The 24,862-nt window shown below is 42.4% G+C and overlaps 1 protein-coding gene across 1 annotated transcript in view; it reads right to left on the reverse strand.

Moving 5' to 3' along the window:
- The window catches only part of LOC146805595 (gamma-aminobutyric acid receptor subunit gamma-3), a 1,239,042-nt gene that overhangs the window by 38,098 nt on the left and 1,176,082 nt on the right, over nucleotides 1-24,862 (reverse strand). Inside the window, exon 6 of the mRNA XM_085623813.1 lies at nucleotides 11,048-11,248. Within this exon, the coding sequence (XP_085479939.1) occupies nucleotides 11,048-11,248 (201 nt within the window). The remainder of the gene's footprint in view (nucleotides 1-11,047; nucleotides 11,249-24,862) is intronic.

Consider the following 24,862-nt stretch of genomic DNA (forward strand, 5'->3'; position numbering starts at 1 on the left):
GGTAAGGAAAGTGTTTAACAAAGAAGAGGTTCCTTTTACTATTCCTATTGTGGTCTAAACAAGAGTAGGGACTATATACTTCTCTTCAAAAACATCACATATATTAGTAACCCCCAAGAACTCTTAATTAAAAAAATTAACTAACATAAAATATGTATATATATAGATGTAAGAAAATGAAAACCATTAGTCAATTTACATATTTACTATTTGATAAAAGTATTAGCATTTAATAAACAATTGTTAATAAATTATTAATTAATTAGCCCTCCCTATACCCCTACAACTTACATATTTAAAATAAATTAAACATTTAACTGACAATTAATAATTAAACTTCTCACCCTATATGCCTCCAAACCAAACAGCGCATACATAATAAGTAATGAAAATAAATCAGTATTACATAAATTGCACAATAAATATCAATCATATAATTAAATAAAATGTATTAAATAATTCTTAATTATTTATTGCCTAATTAACGTCCCACCCTATCCCCACAAAACCAACAACAGGCTAAAAAAGTATAAATTGCTATTAAAAATATATTTAAAAAATCGAAATCACTTACCATTACAAACTATATTTTAGAAACAGTTAATAAAACAATTATATAAACAATAGTATCACATAAATTAATTCATCAACTAAAACACTTTAAAATAAATAAACAACAGTTAAAATGATATTAAAAACATCTGTATTATTTACAATGATATTACTTCAGAAAACAATACTCTTGTCAAAGATATTTCTACATCACTATATTTAAGTGCCAAGATATTTAATTTCCGATATATCTGTCTACCAATATTTATAAAACGATATTTTTTGCAAACACTGAATATAAAAAGATAAGCAGATCCTCAGAGTGTTGGCAGCAACTGGTTAGATTGCACCTATGTTCACATCCATCAGAGGCATGCCCTGCTTAGTTTTCTCCAAAGTGACTAACTTGGCAATGGAATAAAATCCTGAGTGAAAGTCTGTGCCAATGGAAAATCCTTAAATTTCTGAAGGAAGCTCTAAATATGGCTGAAACCCTACTTGTTGAACGTCTTATAACATATGGACATATTATATGGACATTAGGTGAGCGAGCCCAGCCAATGGAGTTTACGTTTCAATTTCAGAAGCCTGACGTTTCATTACTAGCCAACTCTAAACCAAGAAAAATGGCCCAATTTAGGGCTGAGTAATCATGCTAAATACTCCAGTGGTCGAAGCACGATGCAGGATCAGTGGAACTTCCTGCATTATATACACACACCATGATAGGGGTAATTCAACCAGGGGATTCGCCATCATATTTAGCACTTTTCCGCAAATTGAAGAAATTTTAATTCAGAACTCTAAATCTTGTCATACCACCAATCTAAAAACATTTTTTTCCAAGAGCAAAATATCGCAAATGTAAGATTCTTCGAGAAAAAAACAAAAACGTTTTCAGCAACATACAAAGACCCTCCACACTTTACTGTTCACAAAGAAAATTACATACCACAACTTCACTCAGCTGTTGAATTCAGTGTAGTTTGTCCCACTTGATTGTTTTCACTTCTCTCAATTGACTTTGCCCCTGGTGTATCAAACGATCGCAAATTGCGATTCTGTTGCAAGTTCAGTTAGTGGTGCAGTAGCAGCTCTTAGTAATGTATAGAATCCCGCAAAATGCAAAAATAGCACAATAAACCAAATAATTATAGAAGCTGTAAAATGTGACTGAAAATTGGGAGTCTCTTATTAGGATTAGCGAACTGCAAATGTGCACAGACCATTTGTAATGTGTGAATAGTCACTTAAAAAACTAAGTACACTTCCAAATTACCCAAAAATGGGAGCAGAGGTGCAAACTACAAAAGTAGACCCAAAATGCAACACATACTTTAAAAAATGGCACCACTCTATGTCATGCGGAGGAGGATCTGAAAACGTCTAGCCCATAAAAATAGAGAAGGGGTAGGATATTCAGAAAGAGAGTTAAAATATGTGGCCTTACAAAGATGGAGTCCTGTGCCATTTAGAGGTTTAGAAGGTCAGTCATCCTATACCTCATGAATAAACTACTACCTGAGCTAGGTGGGCACACACAGTGTAGTTTGGTCATTCCCACACAATTAAAGGTCCAGTGTTTACTACACTTTCCAGTATCAGAGAGCAAGGCACAATAGCAGTGGCAGGTGTCATCTCCCAGAGTACTTTATCTAGGGAATAGTGGAAATTTGTGGATTCTATGTTATCCATTATTCATGCCCACATAGCTTTACCAGGTAATCTATGTGAACTGTAGCGTACCAGCGTGAATTTCTACAGGACTGCTTAATTCCTACATCGCATGCCATTGATGGATCGGCGACTCACCTTGATTTGCTCACACTCAGACTATGAGTATATGTACAGGAAAAGAAATAGCGAGCACTTCCTCAACATACTAAGGATACCCAATGCATGGTGTCGGAGAAATTCGAAATTATTTATCTACTAATCCCATTTAAAGAGTTTTACTGACCCCTAAAATTGGATCGCAAATGGATAAATATTCACAGTGTGGATGTGGTAGGTGTCCCTTCCAAATTGCACATTGGAGCGAGATGTATCAATGTTTGTGATAAGAAATTTCTAACTTTCCAGTTGGGGTGATAAGCCATTCACAAACGGGAATGGGTGCCCATGTGACCCCTTCCACTTTGTGAGTTAAACAATTTGTATTGGTGGAGTAAGGAGCGGTCCAGGGAACTATAACTCTCAAATAAACTTTTTTTTAAAGTTGTAAAAAGGTAAACTTTCCCCAGCAGCCTGATGAACATGTGGATGCCAGTGTAGCCTGGCGGTCCCGAAGATAAAAAAGAAAATGGCCCCTGCATCCTGGGTGAACACTGGTGTCAGTGACAATTTGTTTGATTTACAAAATCAAACTCCTACTTTGGGGAGTTGGTTTTTGTAAAACCAAAAAGTTTCATTGGCCCCTGAATGAAACATGGCATCCACTCAGCAAACTTTGAATGCCATTAGAGAAGCTGCTGGGGTAGGGCTCCTGTAAAGGGGCAGCCATACAGTGTGAGTGTGTCAGAGGTCATTACCACCGCTTCTCTGGAGGATGGCGAGTTGCCCGACACACTGTAAATCAGCCCCAATATCTACACCCACACGATATCATAAACCTTCGGTTACAGAGTGACTTACTTGTTTAAAGTGGCCTTTACATGCGTAAATGTGACACAAGCTTGCTTTGGCCATTTACATTTTCCTTCTCTTTCGCGGAAAACTTTGTTAAATATATGTGTGCTTCCTCCCTATTCTCAGCCTAGAAATTCACCTACTACGGCGTGTTACAGGAGCAAATTGCGTATATTTTCATGGTACCAATCTACGTACAAAAAGTAAGTGAATACCCAAGCTCCAATGTGTTTGTGAATGTTTATTTTGTGGGCGTTCGCCAGCTTTTACATGCAGATCCAGCTAGGAGAGGCCAAAATATCTACCTGAGCCATACATTTACATATCTGCCCATTCTGCCGTTCTGGCAAACCTGTGGCAGTTGCAAAGGGGAACCATACATAGCCGACATTCCACCAGCCCTGATCAGACCGACATTTCACCTTCATATATTTCTTATTCTGCACACCTAGTTGGACATAGGTGCCTTACATTTTCTGTAAATATGTGCCTCCAACTAGATCTCCAGCTTATGGTATTTCACAGAAGGAGCCTATTAAGTCAAAATATTGCTTTTTTACGCTTTCAGCCTGATTTTCCCTTTCTCTTAAATGTCTCCTGTGTCATTTAATCTCTATCCATTACCGGCGGGATCTGTGAGGAGAGCTGCTTATCCTCTCTATAATTTAGTTTCTGTCCTTCTCTTTGAAAGACCTTTAACTATTGAATTTTGATGTGCATGACACCCATTTCTAGGTCTAATTTTATTTCTTTATTCCATCCAGCCTATTTTTGATGTAGTGTACTTTATAGCATTATATAGTTATTATCTTCGCTCACCAGAGAAAGTGGAAACAATTTAGGGGTATATATTCACAAGAACATGTGATAACTGCCGCAAGAGTAGCCTAACGCAACTCTCCCAACACGGGAAAAATACGCCGTGCCAACCAAGTATTCACAACGCGGCGGTAGCATGCGATAGTCACCAGATAATGCGTCAAATGGCCACGCAAAATCCAATGCAACGCCGCAAAAATGCGAAACATGAACGCAAAAAATCATGCGATGATGCCAATCACGTTAAAAACATTAGCGAAAACCAGACACAGGCCTGCAGATCCCATGCGACTGGCGGGAAAATGCACCATAAAAGAAACAAGAAAAACCCACCAAAACCAATTCAAACTGCGTAGCATCATGGATGTACCCGGACCGAGTGCAAAGGACATGCCAAACTCACCAAGCCCCACGAGGACCAGCACGGAACCCTGGGGCCGGGGAAGGGCAAGGAGAAGAGGAAGAGGAAGAGGAAGACGGGGTTCAGTCTGCAGGAAGACCGGATCATTGTCACGGAGGTAATAGAAAACTATCAACAACTGTTCGGCGCCTCCCCTGTGGCACTTGCAACACAAACGGAAATATGGCACTCCATCGTCACAAAAGTCAATGCAATCAGAGTGTCGAGGAGGTCAGGAGGCACTGGCATGAAGTGCACAGCCAAACGAAGGAGAAACTCGCTGCCAACAGGAATGCAGCAATGACGACTGGAGGTGGGAGTCCTGCGACACAAGAGGAGCTGGACGAGCTAGAGGGTGGCAACAGTCAGCAGTGAGGAGACGGTAGCAGGAGTTGGGGACATGGACATAGCCCGAAATGACCTGACCCACCAGTAACAGGGTGAGTAATGACCAGGGACTGGGGGGGATGGGGGGAGATGGGCCCAATGGCACACATGCACAAATGTGTAGCGCACACTGCACACCCACAATGATCGTGGAACATGTCCCAGACAGCCTTGGCACACTGCAGTACACATAGAAACACCAAATAGGCCCCCGTCCACTATGTGCACAAAGGGGCCCCCCTCTCCAAAACCAATATCACAACCTACCCATGCACATGTGCTGAATCCAGGAAAGCACCGGCTCTGTGAGCCACACTGACTATGCAAGTGACACTGCATGACAGACAGCATGGCTGCAGTCACAATACATGCAATGGCCCACGAATCGACATGGAGGTGTCCCAGTGCGGATCACATCCATAAAGGAGCAGGTCACACTCTGACATATCCACGTGCACCCACAACCCATGTCGCACAACACACGCAGCACACAAACAATGCACCAGGCCACAAAATCTGGCTGGGAGCACATATGACCCCAGTAAAAAACAAATACAGCCTCCAAAAAGCACACAATTCAAAGGTACCCCGCCTCAAATGGAGAAGGGTGGATGAAATCAGAGCTGTAGGGGCAACTCCCCCACAATGCAGCACACACACATAGCAATCACAGTACCTTAGCAATGACGGCAATGTGGTACAATGCGCAACACCAGAGGACCGAGCTCACAACATGTGCCGCTCGTGTGTATCAACTGTCCACTCACATCATGCATTGCCTGACACTGTCTGATGACAATGTATGGGTACTACCACACATCCGTCATGTAGTCAGTAAACACACTGTCTCCCATCAAATATCCAGCTCCATCAAAACAGTCACAATGTACATTGGCATGCAGTCTGAATGTAAACATCTGCAATCCTTCAACATACATGTGCAACACTGTTAACCTGCATCACTCCTTTACATTTCAGAGGGACAAAGAACACCTCGTGCAGAGCACACCACACATTCCATCAGTGATGATGAAGAGGACAACTTGCACATATGTCAGGACACCCTCCAATGAATAATGGACAGCCTCCGCACACGACCCCCAGTAGCAGGGCAGGCTAGCTGCCTCGAGGTGACCCCACCACCTGCACAGACCACACAGCAGGAAACACACACCACCACATCAGTCTCCCATGACCCCCCCGACCAAGACACGGAATTACTACAGCGTGTGTGGGCATGCCAGGTGGAGTTGGCTGATCAGCTGCATGTGGGATTCGAGCTTGTGGCAGCCAAACTCGATGCCATACGCGGGTGTCTGAGTCCCATCCGGGACCACGTACAGTCCCTTTTTGGACACCCGCTGCGCGCACTATGCTCCACCACAGGCCTTGGCTGACCTCGCTGGTGCCATTAATCGGATACAAGAACTGTCTGATCGGACAGGCACCAGTGATGACAGCACAGAGTTGGCACAGCTTCGGAGGGCAATGGAGAGCATGGAGCAGATGCAGGCTGGAAGTCTGGCTGCTACGACTGGACACCAGCGAGCAGTAGCTGGGAATTTCAACACCCTGCAGTACATCACCTTGCCATTGATGCCACTGAACCTGTCACAGATGGCTGCAGCGGGAACATCGACACACACAGCTCTGAACCCTGATGTGTCATTGGCACACGGTGATGCAGCCCTGACACCTTTACAGTCTGATGTGTCAGTGGCACACAGTGATGCAGCCATTACCCCACCACACACACCGGACACAGAACCAGTATCAGGGGAGTAAGATGGGGATGGAAATTACAGTGTGAGGAAGGAGGCAGTAGCATCCATCACCGCCATATGGCCTGTCCCTGCCTGGCTCTGACCTATGCATCATGCCCTGGGACAACACCTCCCACTGACCCACGGAACACTCTGCGACATTCACCCGGACCCCGACACGGACTGCCATATCCTCACTGCTGGTCAATCACACAGCAAGCCTGCTGTGGACTGCACTCCCCCTCGTCCAAAACACTTTTCATTCCCCAAATGACTCTGTATGACCCACCGCTGGGCTTCCATGTAATGTGGGCTAGGATGGCCATGTACAGCTACATCTCCGTCAATCACCTGAATGTGAATAAAACATTCTAAATCATACATATGTGCCATGACTATTTTCACTTACGTATAGAGGTATGGTGGGATGTAGGGACAATGATGCACATGTAGCTACACCCTGGTAACTGACATCTATGCGTATGTGTATCCCTGAGACACATGGCCAATTGGATGACTGTGGAGGTGAGTACTAGCTGTGTCCCCATTGCACATAAACTACAGTCTCACAACCCCCTCACCATAGGCACACGTACCTGTGTTGAATAGGGCTGTGTGTAGGAATGCCCAATCGGTAGCAGGCCAGAGGTAGTGTCCTACCACACATGTGACAACCGGACCTCACGTCGCATACCTACACGCACACATCTGTGTGGCCACGTCCTATTACAATTCATGACATACACATGATTTGAGTTTGGACCCCATACTCACATTTCAGAAGTCAAGTAAGTGCACAGGTCAGCCAGCAACTATCCCATAACAATGTCTGGCCCACAGAGGTGGTGATTGCAAAAGGGAGCCACCCCCATTGTACATGCTTCAGTCAGTTCCTCCCAGTGTAGGGACAATACACATTGTGGCACAAGAGTGGACATTCGATTCAACGCTCATCACAGTTAGACACCAGTGGATTGGCATAGACTTTATTGGCATTTGCGTGTCAGTACAGACGAGGCAACGGCCACAACAGGCAGGGACAGGCTTAAGGCGCTTACACGCAGTATGGAAACATGTTGAGGTTCAGAAAATGGTGAGGCAAAAATGGACAACGGTCTCAGCACACCTTGCCGTTCTGAACGAGTCATGTGTCGTCTGGCGTCTGCCCCTTGACCCGTGTGAGGGGGCTCAACTCACAGCCCATGTGATCAGCATAGTGCTCTGCCACCGGAGTGCGCAAATTGTCCGCTCTGCTGAGAGTGATCAGGTGGAAGGGTCTGACCGGTTTACATGTCGTTCTACATTGACATGTGTGTTCACTCACCCCAGCAGTGTGTCCAAATTGGTAACGTTGCAAAACGATGCTGTGTTCCTCCGAGCATGGACCGGCATCACCTTGCACAAGTGTGTGTACACACACGTAGTTCCACACACATGCATCCAGAGTCCTGAGGAAGGCAGACATGTGTTGGGATATGTGAGCATTCCTCATGATGCAACAAGTTGTTGGGACCTGTGCTATGAGTGACAATCCGATGGGGCTGCAGGGACGTAGTTACTCGTCCATGAATGCCAGCGCAGCTTCATGTGCAATATGTTCCAATAGTACGTCATTGTCGTGTTCGAGGAACACATTAACTGGTCCGGGCAGGTGTGCTCAGTCCACGCCTTTTCCCCAATCCGCAACACAGCCCAATAGGGGAGCGCCTCAATGTGGTCACTCCTTTTCGCTGCCATTGGACTGATGCCCATATGCGAATAACGTTGTGACAGATTGTTGCTGTCAAGACACCCTAATTGGATGCTGTTTGATTTCCCTCTAAAACTGTCACTATCGTGCCGGACTGATCTTGATTTTTAGATCAGTGATAGCTCTGCCATTGAAATTGTGGTGTGAAATTTACTTCTGTGAATTTGAATCAACCGTGCTGAGTTCATTCGGTAAGAAAAGGGTCTGTGTCATATGCAATATCCACTGTCCTGAAGATGGTCCGACGGACTGACGTCATTAAAGACCGAAACGTCGACTTTGCCATCTACTTCCAAAACACTTAATGTGTTTAAGTGACCATTATCTTTATTAGGAGAAATGTCAATTGTGATTCTATTGGAATAGATGTTTTTATTCATGAACTGTAGGATAAATTGCACTACACCTCTTTCATGATTTATTGCTGAATCTCTTGTTCGTTTGCACTCCCTTTTTAATTTGATTCATATATATAATATATTTGTATACTTAACAAAAGATATTCCCGTGTTTGTGCTGTTCTTCTTTTTACTCATTTACTGATTGTTTTAACGGGTGAAATTTTGGTTTGTGATCTAATTAGACTCAACCACTGAGAAATTCCTTGATAAACAACTACAGAATATATTTTTGTAAGTAAAATCCCTTGTAGGCACCTTTACTTGCTATTGTTTGAATTGCCCAAGCCTCCAAGGGTGTACTGGGTTTCCCCCATTCTTACTCTCAATGTGGTCACTGCACACGAGGAATTGTGCAATCTCCCATGCACAACTGCCAATACATACGCAGTATGTCAATGCATCCCATGCACGGCTGTCTCAGTTACACTCCTGTTCATGGTCCAACAGGGGGCGCAGACACAAGTCATAGTCCAATTCATCTACGGTTGTGTTGGCTAGGCAGACATCCATGGGACACTTGAATGTGCATGTTCGGGAGTGGAACCAGGGCTGGATGCAGGTGACGTAGCCCAGGCGGAAGCTCAGCCGGTAGCTGATGCCCAGTGAATGCAGCATACGTGCACGGTACTGTTCCACGTGACGGGGTGTGTGCATGTGCCCGGGATGACCTGACATTGCGTTGTTGCATCTCGTGGAACCGGCAGTTGTGTGGAGGATAGGCCACAGCTCTGGGCTATGATTAGATTGTGTGGGCCATGTTGGGTAGAATGGGTTGCTGTTTCCGTGAGTGTCAAGGGCATCCCATGCAGGGGTACCTCATGCAGGGCCTTCTGTGTGTGGCGTGTGGATAAGTAGGATTGTTCATTTGCTCCAATGCGTGGTGTGGGAGTCGTCCACGTCTGCCATGGCATCTCTCTCAGGGTGTTCCAGCCGGGTTCAGGACCAAGGTCGGAGGTGCAGATGTCCTCCAGCCTTCTGCATTGGTACAAAGGAGCTTTCATACCTGATGTATGTCTGACTACTACTTGCGTTTTCGGAATGTGATGTGGCTTTGGTGCAGAGATTGAGGCAAGGCCATGGGCTCATGGTGTCCCGATAGCGATACACACACACATGTTGGCATGTAGGGCCAGGTGCCCGGGAGTCCTTTCACTGCTTGTGCAGTCTCACTCCGTCTCTCTTCCTCACTCTCTCCCTTTCTCTCTCCCTCTCTTTCCTTTGTTGTGTGCATGGCACTCCTTCTTCTCTTGGATTTTGTCTTCCAGGCTGTGTCCTAAAGATTGACCCAGTGCAGACCCGCTAGGACTCATCCGAATGCTTTTTGGGTTTTGGTTTGAATGGTGTTTTATGTTGGGGATTGTATTGCTGTATGTCTGATTCTCCATTTTCTGGGCACGCATGTGTGTTGGTATTCCTGCTTGTGCGACATCAGTCCAAATTCTTTTCGGGGGGGATTCATGGTGTTGGTGTGCAGTTTATTTGTCTGGGGGAGGGAGGGCCGGGGAGCTGTGGCGGGCCTGGGTGTGGTGTCAGTGGGTGTTGTGCCCCTCTTGGGTGTCTGTGCTGCATGGGCAGTTGCTCAGGGGCATCTGTGGTTCTTCATGTGCAGCTCTGGGCTGTGCTCCCTTTCGTGGTGCAGGCTGTGGTCCGACTTAGCACGAGGTCAGAGCAGGTGTTATTTTCCTGCATCTAACGTGCCTAATCGCCTGTTTTGTGTTCTTATTGGAGTTCTGTTTGGTCGTTGAGAATGTTGCGGAGTGGTGTTGTCGCAGCTTTGGGCACGGGAACGCCTACTCTGCATCTCATTAGCAATAGTTGCGGGGGTCAGCTGTGGCAATGTTTTTTGCAGCTGCTATCGCGGGTAAACTGGTGCTGTGGGTTGTTAACACCAGCTTGTGAATGGGGTGATAAATTTATCGCAACTTTGGCTGCAATAAAGTGCCGTTAATTTGGCGATATTTCCTTGTGAATATGCCCCTTAGTTTTTTGGTGAAGACACCCTGTGCAAAGCTTTGGGGGCTTTCTTCTGGTTTTCTTTTAGAGCTCTATTATTAGTACAACATTAACTGAGACTCACTTAAAAGGAGGTGTTATCATTCTGCCATCATGATGTATGGGACTGATACTCGAGTTAGGCACACATTGTAACTGCTAGATGAATGTCTAACAAAATATGGTAGCACACATCTAAAAAAATAACACACATCTCCACAATAAAATGCCTAACCAGCCTAGTTTTAATGCTTTTCTCGTCCGTTTCTGGGGGCATCTGTGGCATTCTGAATTGTCTTCTCTCTGTTGCTCTAATTAATTACCATCTTTTATTCTCTTGAAGGTAACATGCGACTTACCGATTTTTTCTTCTTGGTACACACAGGTTTTTTGCAGCTTGAATAGTAGTTGAGGGCGGCGTACTCCATCAGAGCAGCAAACACGAACAAGAAGCACACTGTGACAAACAGATCCATTGCCGTGACGTAGGACACTCGAGGCAAAGAGTTTCGTGCAATAGTGCTCAGTGTAGTCATCGTCAACACTGTGGTGATACCTAGGCAAAAAAAGGGCATTTTACTCAGCAGTATTTGGACAACATAAGGCATTTTATTTATGTCCTGTTATAATTATTTGAATCGTTGGCATCTCTCAACAATTTCGGGAGTAAGAGTGTGTGTGTGTGTGTGCTAATGTCTGTGTGTGTGTGTGTATTAATGTGTGTTGGTCATTGTCTTCTGAATTTTCTTCCAAAACATTTAGGAGTTCCATCTTTAGGTGAAGATATGCCTGTCTGTATAACCAGGGCCGGCTTTAGCGCTGACAGAGCCTGGTGCGACAATAATTTTTGGCGCCCCCCACCCCATGACCACCTCCTCGGATTCTCTCCCTACCACCGGGCAAAAGTGACCCTCATCTCTCCAATCATATGTTATTGCTAAACACAGCACCCCCCTGAGGTCGGCGCCCCCTCCACAGGTCAGCACCCAGTGCGGCTGCACCTGTCGCACTGCCGTAAAGCCGGCCCTGTGTATACCGTTAAGACCCTCATTACGAGTGGCATGGTAATCCTCTTTAAACTTCAGCCTCTCAGAAGTTATCACTATCAGGGGTACTGGTAACACCTGACTTTTCAGGGGATCATAAGTGAGATCCTATAGGGCGCCTTAAAAATCAAGAATCACCCAGCAATCTTTCATTTTGGGTCCGATTGCCCTAGTAATTCCATGAAAGGATTTTCACTCGATGATTGTGGCTGCTTATTGAAGTCAAATGTGGGTGTGACATTGATACCACGGATCTCATAACTTCTCATAATACCTGCTGTTACTGGCTCTATCATAATTAGGGGAAAATTGTGTTGAAGGCCGTACTGTAGAATTATTTGTTTTTAATATTGAGACATCCACCAATTTATAGATATCTGCCCTTCAGTCCCTTATACCAGGAATTTTTAGTGAGGTTTCTGAGGAAGAGTAGCAAAAAAGTAGGGTGCACGATATTGAGATGTGAACCTCTCTAAATACAAGCAATATATGCTTTTTGGAAGTTCATTTTTTGCACAACCTCATCTTCTATACAATCAGATTCTCTCTGTTCTATTTAAAATATATGAGCCTTATCCCAAACATTAAATGTGGTTGTAAATGAAACTTTAAGTTTATGATCAAATGTGCCTTTTTCACAATGGTCAGGAATTCACGAGGGGGGTTCCTAACAGGTGTAAATCGATCTATCTCAGACAGGAGTATGTAGAACTGCACACTCCTATGTCCCACTCCCGCTGTGGCAAAACTGGTGTTCCACTCATGAACATTTTTCAGCAGTCATAACCATCTCTCATTCCCCTTAACCTTGGCAAGAGTTGGATTCTTGCAAAGGGTTGACATACATTATTTTCAAGAATGGGAAGCGGAATGCATTGCCTCCAGATATGGGGGAGTGGGAGAGGGGGGTTAAGGAAAGGATTACTCCATGGGGAAATATATTTACCCTGTGGAAAAATGATGAGTGTACAAAGGGTATCCTATTTCCACAGTGAAAAGCTCTCTACTTTGGAAACCTATGTACTGTGGGAATGCAATCCGTATAGGAATGCCACCTGACCTTCCCAGGAATACATATGTAAATCTGCACTTACACTGTTTTTTGTGTTTATTCCTGGGAGCGTTTGTGAATCCCAGCAGCAAATCTGCACTCACACATTCGTCTATGTATTAGGGATGGGCAAAATATTTGGTTTCTGCTAGCGGAATTGGTGGAATTTTGCAGACGCCAATTTTCTGCCAAATTCCACTAATCGCTGCATAGCAGAATCTTTGCTAGTACGCACTCCAAAACAGTAAGTTGACGAGCGAGATATGGTGTCTCCAGGAGCAATATTTGGGTGCTAGGAGGTAATCCGGTGACATATTTCTAAAGCCGGGTCTGAAAGGCTGAAGCTTGAGTCGAAAAGCGACTCGAGCAGCAGCAAAATTAACTCGAGTATAAGTAGAGCACCTTTTGATTCACCGGGTGGTGCCAGTTGCACTGTTTTTTCAGCACAGAACGTGCTCTCTGTGTTAAATCACAGCATGAGCAGCATGACATGCCTATTTCTGTCCACTGGCCAAACTCCACGGTATCTAGCAGTTTTTATTGTAACTATGTAGAATTCTATGGAGTCAAATTCCATGAGTTCTGCCCACCCTTGATAAATATGTGAGTGCTTCTTTACTATTTTCTTTGTTAACTGAGCCCAAGTGCTCTGATCCACACATTTGTTGACCACTTAAGTGAAAATTGCATGTGCACAGTAGCGGTCCGTGGAGGAAGTTCCGTGGGGCGGTGAGGTGGGGCGGGGGAGGGTCAGGGTGGGGAAATGTAAACACCGGAATATGGATGAACGGAGGTAAGTACACATTTAAATAAATAAAACTAATTCCTTTGCGCGCGCTGCATCGCAAATTGCGATGCAGCGCGCGCAACGAAATTCGGGTGCAGTGTATTTAAAAAGTTGGCCATGTACTTTTAAGTTTTACATGTGCTGGTAGTGAAAACTCTTACATTTGTTTGAGTCACCTTATTACATTTAACAAGGGATAATTTCCAAATCAAAGTAGATATTCCGTTGTGATTGTGTGTCTTTGGAACTGTAATGAATCCTCTCCTGTGTTAAAGTCAGATTTTAAGTTACAATTTTAAAAATGCCACTTTTAGAAATGTAGCTTTTTCTTGGCTTAGACATTTAGTGCTTGCAGCCTGTCTCTGGGTCACATGACTGAGTGTAGCTGAAAGTTGAACTTTGTGTATTCCTTCTAGACAGCCTCACACAATAGATAGCTTAGGTGTGCCTGGGTGGACCATCACTTGCAGGATGGGAAGGCAGAGCTGGGCACACCCCTATTTACATTTGAATAGGTTGTGTCCTGCCTCCACACAAAGGGCTGCATGCTGCCTGTAGTTAGTCTGGAGCCAGGACAGGGGAGGCAGGAAACCTATGTAATTCAAAGGGAAACCTCTTGAAACTTCTCCCACTTCAAAGGAAGGCCCGGGTATAAATATTGGACCGCAGACACCAACTCTTCAATACACTTCTGAATCTAGGCATACTCTGCTAGAAAGGCTATGCTGCTGCAACAACTACCACTCTGCTTGACTGCTGCCCTGCTAGACTACTGCCTTGCTGAATTGCTGCCCTGCTGTGCTCCTGCCTGTATCGGAGGGATTGGCCTGCATCCGAACCTATAACTCTCAGAGTGACTCCAAGAGCTAGTCTACTTGTGTCCTGTTCAGACCCACAGGGACATAACAGACTCACAACCATCTAAACAAGCACTCATATCCATCTATAGCAAGTCCCTGACCCCCAAGTGTTGCCCACAGTTTCTGGGCCCTTAGTGAGGCCTCAGAGAGGCTGAATTGAAGTTTTTGGGCTCTTAGCAACTGCGAACGGGGATGTTGGTGCAAAAACCTTGTAGCTTGCACAGCTCACCAACACGAATTTCTGTCAACCCTACTCTTTGAGCTACAGCATCGACTGCTCGCTGAGACCTCCACTGCAAAGTTCCGGTCCACACAGGATCTTTGGGCTACAGTGACGACTGTCCATGATGTCAGGCCTGCACTTCATGCTGCATTCCCTGCTCCGTGCAGTCCCCTCCACTGCTAAATCTTTGTGCTGGACTGAGAAGATAACCTTTCAGCGGGAGTAACCTGGTCCCCGTATCCGACTCAGGCTCAATCGTGGCCAGCCTGAACATGTGACTTTCTCCCGATCTCACACAACCAGATAGCTGAGAGTGGTGCTCTGGGCTTTTTGGTGCTATTTTCATTTAATCTCTAGAATTGCATCATTTGGCCTGGATTTATTTATTAGAGTTTACTCTATTGTACGATTTTTCGTGTGTTTCACTTTATTACTGTTTTAAGTACTGCATAAATACTTTGCACATTGCCTATAAGTTAAACCTTACTGCTCCGTTCCAAGCTACCAGAGGGCTGAGCACAGGTTAATTTGGGGTTTGCTTGTTCCCCACCCTGACAATGATTGTGGTTTCTACTTGAGTAGGGCTTCATCTCCCTCCACCAGTAACCCAATTTCTCACAGTAGGGATGCCAGTGACACCATAATGTGGTCATAGTGCTTCAAGCCAAGCAAGAGATGTGCCTTGTGATACTGGTTTCTTTTGAGTTTTGAGACGCTCTTGTACTAAGCCAGATAGACCTTGGGCTGTTGTCTGAGAATGACAGCAGGAAGGTAGAACCCCTCTAAGCAAATATACATGGAACAAACTGTTTTGGAGACAACATATATTTGGGTGTTGAGGAGCTTGCTGTTGAACAGCATACCCACGTATTGCCATCAGACATGGAAGGAAGCCCAGTGACTCAGGTCAAGTCAAAGCAAGGTAGGAGGGTTGAAGGTAACAGGAGAAGGATTTCAATTTTTTCACCATTCTAGCATTACCAGTTTTTAGACATCAAGTGATGAACCTGTAAAAGACATTGTGCCATATATCTTCTAATTCATGATAACATGCAATACTCTCTGTGTCAATATTAGTACCTATTTTGTAGGTATTCAAGAAGCGGGAGAGGATCGTCATTTAATAACTGAGTAGCATTAGTGAGAAGGGCAATGCTGTTGGGGAATCTTGAAAGCAATTGTCTCAGTTTAACTTTGGGGTTGAAGTTTTGAAGATAGGAAGAAACCATGACAATGCTGTTCCACTGAAAATTCCAGCCTTTCAACAAGCATCTTTGACCCCGTACAACTCCCACATATACGGGTACAAAGACATGCTGTTAGAAACTTTCATGCTGCATGGTACATGTAATATCTCAATCTAGCCATGGTCCAATGGCATTCAGAAATAGGTGCATGACCTCCTTTTGAAATGAAATTAAACTGTGCAATCAAATTGCCCATCATTTCTCTAGATTGTAATGATTTTGCTAAATCTGTCACAATGAAATGCACTACAGAATATGAAAAATGTGAACTGCACTATGAGTGCAATATGACAAAATACAATGGAAATATGTTTTTTTAAGTTCCTGCAGTAGTCCCACCGACAGTGACATTCCTTCTTGTGTAATTTGATTTCCACACTGTTTTTTCGCTTTAATGGACCCGTTTACTTCTTTGAAACATGTAGTGCGTTTCTTAATCGCTCATTTTCTGACTGCAGATTGTACCTGACTATTACTAAAGAGGTTCTCAGAAACTCAGAAACTAAATGTGCCCTCATCATGTTTTGTAATTTCTTGGAAGACATGTTTATACTGAACTAAGTCAAGCTGAAGAGTCTCACTGGCACAACACGGGGCTGGAGCTTTGACAATTCTATAGTACATTTCAACCCAGAGCAAGCATGAAAGCACCATTCTGTTGCCAGCAAATCACTGAGAATACATAGATAGGATTAGAACAGTTCTTTAAAATATCAACGATTCTCAGAAAATAGTTTGAAGACACAAAAACAGTATATCAAACTAAATAATTCAAACATTTTCCTGAATATACCTGCAAAGCATTGATCCTAACAGGAGCGACCTTTTCCTGCCCTGTGTAACTGCCATTTGAAGGCAGCCCATTTTATATTCAAGTTGAATGTCCACTGCCAGCTAAGCAGGTCTACAATCTGAAGAGCAGCATTACTACGCCTTGAAGTAAACTTCATATTTCCATCCCAAAGTCAATAACCTTTGCTAATAAACATAAAGCTTAGTTTATTTATTACAGAGCATTTAACTAGCTTCCCTGGCACTCTAGCTAGGCGTTTAGCTTCTTTGACCATAAGGAAGATGTTATGCTGCTCCTACTGTTAGATCTTACTTTTTCACCCAGTGTCATGTTAAAATAGAATGATTTTGGGACTTCATTTTTATACTCAACGAACTATTTCCTCTTCCTCTGGTTAAATTATCTTTTCTTACTTGACAGTTCAGTGGGTTGTTTGTTATCTCTCTGATTTTGGGAGCACTACTAGGTATACAATGCCTTTGTGATTTTAAGGTAATACACCTAGCATTCCTGATGTTTTTGTCCTAATAAAGACCCATTATATGTTGCTATCATGGGCCAAAACGTTGAGTGATGGTCCAATTGGACTGATTAAATTGGCCAGTATATGGACCATGAGGTAGATTCACCAATAGGACTTGGAGTAATTTGCAGCCATCACTTTCCTCACCTTAGGAACACCGAGATGCCTGAATTTATTCAAGATACAAAAAATGTTACCATTAGATTAGTGATCATGTTCTCTATTCTAAAAAATATATATATAGAAATTTGGAAATGCTATACTACATGGTTTGGGTAAGTTTGTTTCTAATGCTGATATTAGTTGATTGTCCACAGATACCCAAGGAACCAATCATAAAAACCATTATTCTGCTTAAAATAATTTGCAAAAATGTATGAACTTTAGATAGCTAGATAGATAGATACATAAATAGATAGATAGATAGATAGATAGATAGATAGATAGATAGATAGATAGATAGATAGATAGATAGATAGATAGATAGATAGATAGATAGATAGATAGATAGATAGATAGATAGATAGATAGATAGGATAGAACATGTTTTTCTATTGGACAAGGTATAACATTCCCAGTGGAGAGAAAAAGTAAATAGATAAATGTGCAAAAGCACATTTGCATCACATTTATACATGCAGATATTTTTACCAGGTGAAAATACTGCATGTGTAAATGTTACACGTACGGGTAGACCAGGAAACAGACAATTTTCTGTAAAATGTGGGTTGTTTGGGTAAAAGGGAACACAGTTTATAGCCTAGAGAAATGGACCTAGTTATGGAACCTTCGACCCGATCCTAATAATGAATTTTTAGTTAACTCCCTAATATACGTATTTTGTCAGTGCATCCATTGCCATAGCCTCCCTAAAATGAAAAAAAAAAAGAAATTGTATGGATGGAAACCAGGGGGAAAATATTTCGTTTTAGGATAAATCTCTTTGTTTATCAATAATATCATTATAAATCAAATAAAATGTAAATAATTTTGTGACAAAGCTCAAATGATGGCACATCTTGGAACAATATGTTTATAAGTATTCTGCTTGCCAATTCTGATAGTGTTAATGTTTATGCTTCTTCTTTGCAGCACTGTTCGTAACAAGTATTACCATTACCCATTTCAATGATAATGTTTTAGTTTTGTCTTAGTATAAAAGCTGAGTTGGAAACACCAAAAGTGAAACCTGTGGCTTGCAGTGTACACACTTTGAAGACTAAGTCAGATGCATAAACCTACTGAGCAATCTTACCAATCCATCAAAGAAAAATATTACTCGGTCATTTTATATGTGCAAACTTTTAGTGTTGAAAAATCTAAAATAAATAAATTAACAGGTACAGCTTTGGACACAACAAAAATATATATGTTGGACTACACTCAAAATCAGTGGCATTTTTGCAAAATGTCCATGCTGAGCATAATGATTTGTAACTTTCAAGCTACACACAATTGGTTACGTTTTGCATAAAGGCCCATTAGTTCTCTGTAACATGGAGTTATATGGTTAGATCAAACCGCAGATAATATAGAAAGGGACATTTTCAAAATTTTATGCAAATATTTGCATTGCTTCATTTTTGTGGAATAAAAGGTTTGCAAGTATAATGAGTGTGTAAAGCAGGATCCCTCTTTCATGGACTGCAACGATATGACCAAATTACTTAATCAATTTGCTCAGTTAAGTTGAACCTAGGTGTGCATATGGCTTGTTATTGTTTTAAATTATTGTTTCATATTCACCGAATGTGATTTTTGACTCACAAAGTGATTTACTCGCACATTCAAATGTACCATTATCCTGCATTCTAACTGTCAGAGAATATCCTAGGAAAGAATTGGCTTTTATGTGTGGGGATGTCTTGGAAACCAGGTGATCATGTTTGTGTGCATTTATAAACTTTCTGAACACAAATTACATCCTGAAAACAGTTGAAGATGTACTTAAATCATGCACTGGACAAACATTTGTAGCCACATAGGGAATGAAGAATGAGCACCCCAAAATTGGTTGGGATGATAGATAAGGTTTTTTTCAAGGAGAGAAATATCTTCCCAGAGGAGTAAAAAAGAAGATAAAGTTTTACAATGCAAATACATGTTTTACTTGTAACATTTATTGAGGTGAAGATGCTTTTGTATTTTAAAATCTTACAAAACAATTCCAGGAATAATGTGGGGTAATTTAGATTATCGCTGCTTCACATGAACACAATGAATATTCCTGAAATGCTTAATGTACTCCAAAACAATATGAAAATGTACTGCAAATTGGGCAACAGTCATAGAAAGTATATAGTGTATTGTATTTAAGATTCAAGCAGTCGCGGCTCCTGGAGGGAGGGCGGTGGGGCGGGGGAGGTGCAGGGTGGGGGGTAGTAAACTCCGGCATATGGCTGACTGGAGTTAAGTACATAAATAAATAAATAAAATGAATTACATTGCATGCATTGCAGTGCACGCAATGTAATTCGTTTTATTTATTTATTTATGTACTGAACTCCGGTCGGCCATATGCTGGAGTTTACTACCCCCATCCTGCCCGCCCCCGCACTGCCACACCGCCCCGCAGCACTCCCTCCAGGAGCCACGACTGGATTCAAGTCTATAAAAAGTAAACAATATAAATAGTGTCAACAATCTGGTTTTCAGCTTATCCTTGTGCATGGACTCAATGAACCAACATGTTTTTATGTTTTATGCTCTGTGGTAAGCTATCTATGGTGTATGTCTCAATTAATAAATTAAGGTGGTTTCTCATTGATGCATTTTTGCATATAAACTATACACATCCACATCAGCAACTACCTCCTAATTTCTGCATGTCTCAAATGATATGTCACTCTAAGCTCCCTTTCATGCATGCAGGCAAGGACTTTGTCTCTGAGCAAAATTCCCAAACGTGTAATCAAAGGGTTCCAACGTTGTACATAAATAGCCTATGGCCCAATTAGGATATGTTCTTGTCCATTCAGCCGAATAAGCTAAAAAGTTATTTGATATTTAACCTCAAAAGGAGTAGACGAATACATGAAATGTGTTGCATTTGAGGACGTTTGATGATCTGAGCAATCTGTTTACACATTTCAAAAAACACATTAGTAAAGGACCAAAGTATTTACATTTTAAAATTCTAATTTACTGCACTTTTTACCCCATAGCAGGAAAAGATTGCTATCAACTACCTTTGCATTGTCCTTGCAGACACTCTTTGCTATTTTTTTACATAAACAAATTAGTACCAAGATTGGTGTAAAAAATTTATTTCTGCAGTCAAGGGTCCTTTTTTAAAATCGAGAGGGAAATGTTGTATTTGAGTCTCAAGCTTGAATATTGTTAAATTTACCTCTCAATTTGTACATTGAAAATGTAATTAGAATTAAAATGTACCTTTGTAATTTGTAAAAAGAGCTGTTGCAGCTTCAATTTGTGTGAAAGCAACCAAGTCCATCATTGATTTATATTTATGTAACGCATACTGAACAGTGGGGAGAGGCAGCACCAATATCCAGTAGCCTTCAACTACTCTGTCCACTTAAAACAATTATTTATGACGGTATCCCTCAATGTCTTAGATGAGGCAATTGCTAAAGCAAAACACACAAGATGATGGACAATTGCTAAAGCCCCTGGAGTCTGACACTTCATCATTAATCATCTGGTACAGGTGCTATTCGAATGTTCCTCAGTTTGTTTATTTTGACTATTCGAAGTATATTGAACATTTGCTTTAAACTGGATTTGCTTTGAATGACATATTAATGCATTTTCACAGCATTAAGTGTAGTCATAAGTGCTTAGTTTTTTTTTTTTTACATAAGGAAGGAAATTCATAAAGTTAAGCCCAATTACCTTTAGGGGTTTAACCAATTACTTGATTCTAGTCTGCAAACAGCTTGAATGATTTGAAAGCTATTTGATTTAATTGTTCTCCATTCAAGTTGTTACATAAACTTCTATCTCAAATGTGAGCCACACATAAAATATTATTTTAATGCTAAGATTTAAACAAGTATTGTACTCTATGTTTGTGTGTGTTTCAGAAAATAATAACAACCATCTTTAATGTAAAATACCTGTACATTGAGGTTTGTGTAGTGTGATGCCACATTGGAAGATTCCGGCCGTCCTCTCACTACAGTGCGTATATAGTGCCTACCAGTTAGAACACACACACAGAGTTATGTTACTTACCATGTTTGCAATTTATTGCTTATTTAAGTGGTGTGGTTATTGTTCATAATGTATTTATCATTAGCATATGCTGTGTACTTTGAAGAAAATGTCTTGCTACAGTGGGAACAGAGAATCATAAAGGTTATCATTATCTAATCATATCAGTGTTGAGTTTTTCTAGGAAACATTTAGCATTGTGGGACAAAATGGTAGCTCAAGTAAATAAAGAAAACATAGACAAGGACCAAAGGGCTCATTTGGTCACTGTTTAAATGTTATGTCTAACGAAAATATTGTAAAGAATTGTTTAAAACTGTATCACATCTTAAATATCAAACCCATGTTTCAAAATATAGTGGCCAATTCACAAAGGCATTTTCAACTATGGGAAGTAGTACTCCAGTGGTACTACTTCATTCACTACTAAATGCAAATTACTAAGATAAAGGTGGAGATTTTAGCTAGGCCTGGCTGAATTGTAATTACGCCAGAGTAATTGAAGTAATTTGGGAAAATCTTTGATGCAAAATAATAGGAAATTGTGCGACTACGTCCGTTCACAGTTATGAGTAATTTGGCACAAAAGTCCTACAGCAGTAACACATGAACAAAGAGTTAACAAGCACACCATTCTTTTTTTTGTAATTCTTTTTATTGCAGTAAATAAACACCAAGCAAGTCCAATACAGTACTTATAGTGTTCAGCCCGTCCACCCTTCCCACAATCGTCACGGCTAAATCTGACATACAATTACTCCAACACCAGTAAATCAATCCCGCTGACAGGCGTGCACAACATTCTCCTACTTTCATTCCATTTCCCCCAGATCTTTGTCCATTTGTGGGGACAACCCCTGCTTTCATAGACCACCCTTTCCGCCATCATACACCAGCACATATCCCACTTCCACTCCCCTAGAACTGGGGTGGATGCTGCTCCCACATTCTGGCTATGTTATGTTTGGCCTTCATAAGACCTAATGTGACCCAGCGCCTGTCTGCACTGGTCAGGTCCTTCACCTCCAATATATTCAGTAGGCACCATTTTGGGAAGGGTTCCATATTCACAGTGTACAGTGCCGTAATACTGGAAACCTCTGATGCCCAAAATATTTGCGGTTTCAGGCAATCCCACACCATGTGAAAGAAAATACCTTCGCAACCACAGCCCCTAGAGCAGAGGGATGATCCACCTATCCCCATCTTATCCAACTTAGTACATGCTTTATAGGCCCTATGAAGTATCTCAAGTTCCACCAGTCTGAAGCGGAAGCGAATAGCCTCTTCTCCAGTGGATGCCAGCGCCTCTAGGCATTCATCATCCTCCCAGTGTTCCAAATCATCCTCCCACCTTCCACTGAGCTTAACTAGGGGATCAGTGGAGTTATTTAGAAGTTTGCGGTAAGTCAGGGAGATCGCTTTTTTGTGGATATCGTCATCAAGCAATATATCCTCCAATGGGGAGGCCTCAGGAACTTCTTCTCCCTTCTATATCACCCCCATCAGGGCATGCCAAATTTGCAGGTAATGGAAAGTCTCGAGGGTGCCAGCTGGTATTCCCTCTGTAAGTCGCAGAAGGACTTCATTTCCCTATTTGCCCATAAGTCACCTACTCACTACAGGCCAATTAGATCCCATTTGTCAAATCCCTGATGTTTGCCTACTGCGCCTTGTCCCACAGTGGCGTGGCCCGGGTGATCTTGCCTCGCATTTCCAGTGCCCCTAATCCAGCATGCCAGAGTTTAATCTTTGATGAGGTGGGGCCCAAGAACGTTATGTTATGCACACCTTCATAGATGGCTCTAAGGGAGTCACCAGCCTTCATATTACGTCTATCCATCCTATACGCGGGTTTGTCATACAGGCGATCGGCCCAGTAAGTTGGGTCAGCCAGTAATAATATTGAGAGGCAGGGAGTGCTTCCTCCATCAGACCAAACCCTCATCAATTTTACTAAAGAGGTCCATGGGGCTCCTTTGTCCCAGAGGAGTGTTGGTACCATGGCATCAAAGTCTCGAAAGTATTGTGGGGGGAACCAGGTATGGTGTGTGATGTAGAAAATAAATGAAGCGGGCAGCACCATCATTTTAAACAATGACTCCCTCCCAAGCATTAACAGGGGGAGGCCTCTCCAGTGTTGCACATCCCACTTCCTGGTGCCGCAAGTGGGGGCTCCAAGATAAGTTCAAAGAAACTGTTTGGATACCTCATGACGTAGATCCCCAGATTTCAAAATCCTACCCTCGCCACCCGGGCCTCACAGTTCCTGGGAAGGCACGGTGCCTTCCCACAGAGCACATATATCAGAGACTGGCCCAATTGATTGTGTATCCTGAGTATTTACTGTATAACTCAAATATATGGAGTACTTGATAAGAAAGTTATGCTCTTTGAGATTAATGAATATGAGAAAAGTTTGGAAAATAGAATACATATGGTTTATAAAAAGATATTGCATATGTAGCATATTGCATTTGGGGATCAGAACCAATAGCACTTGTTAGGTGCAGAAGAAGAAACACAGGTCAAGTGGGTATACTTTTTTAAAGGGTGCCATATTTCAGCCTGCCACTAGCTTGTGTGGGGAGGTAACTCCTCGCCCCTTTCTAGCTGGTAGAGAAAAGCTCCCAGGTGTAATTCTACCAAGTTTCGCACTGGTTCCTGTGTGCCCTATTGCAAACAATCCAACAGTGCCCCTTTCTCACTAAATTCAAAATGGAGTAACCCTACTTCCATTTTGCACAGCCGGATTGCCACCCAGAGCGGTGGCCTGGGTAATCAGTGGTCCCTTTCTCCTTGTCACTAAAAACCAGTGCTGTGAGCAGATATCCCCCCACTAAGTTTGGTGCTTGCCTGACTGGGAGAACAAAGGAGAGGGCCTGTGTAGGTCTGTGCTAAACTGTGCCTGACAGGGGAGGCCTCTTTGAAGAAAATTACATTCCTGGGCACTGCCCAACTGCTCTTCCTGTCAGAGGAACAAAACAACTCTCATACCCAGGCCTTTGCCTCTGCTCTGTGAGCGGTTTTCAAACCTCATCAGGGCCACTCACCTGCTGGATAATAATTGTAGGCAAATACAAATTAGCCTCCAGGAGCTTCAGTTAGGGAAAAGGTACATTTCGAAAAAAAACCTTCTTCCCTAATTTGCATTATAAATCAGATTTTAGCATTGAGTCAGACATTTAATAAATATAAAAAACAGTCCATGAATTCCGTTTCTAGCTGGTCCTAACCTTAAACTTTATATTTAATATTAATTCCCAGTGCTTCTCTATCCTATCAGCCAGCCAACATTCCAACAGTGAAAATAGCTTTTGGGTGCTTGTCACTGTAAAGCAGAGATCTTCAAATTGTGGGTGGGACTTAAGTGATCTCGGGGGGGGGGGCACCAGTCTCTGGCCAAGCAAAGCATTATGCTTTGTTTAAATTTTAAAAACATGAGCGGCAGTTAGCCACCTTGG

Source organism: Triturus cristatus, chromosome 8, assembly GCF_964204655.1.
Source record: "Triturus cristatus chromosome 8, aTriCri1.1, whole genome shotgun sequence".
Taxonomy (NCBI): Eukaryota; Metazoa; Chordata; class Amphibia; order Caudata; family Salamandridae; genus Triturus; species Triturus cristatus.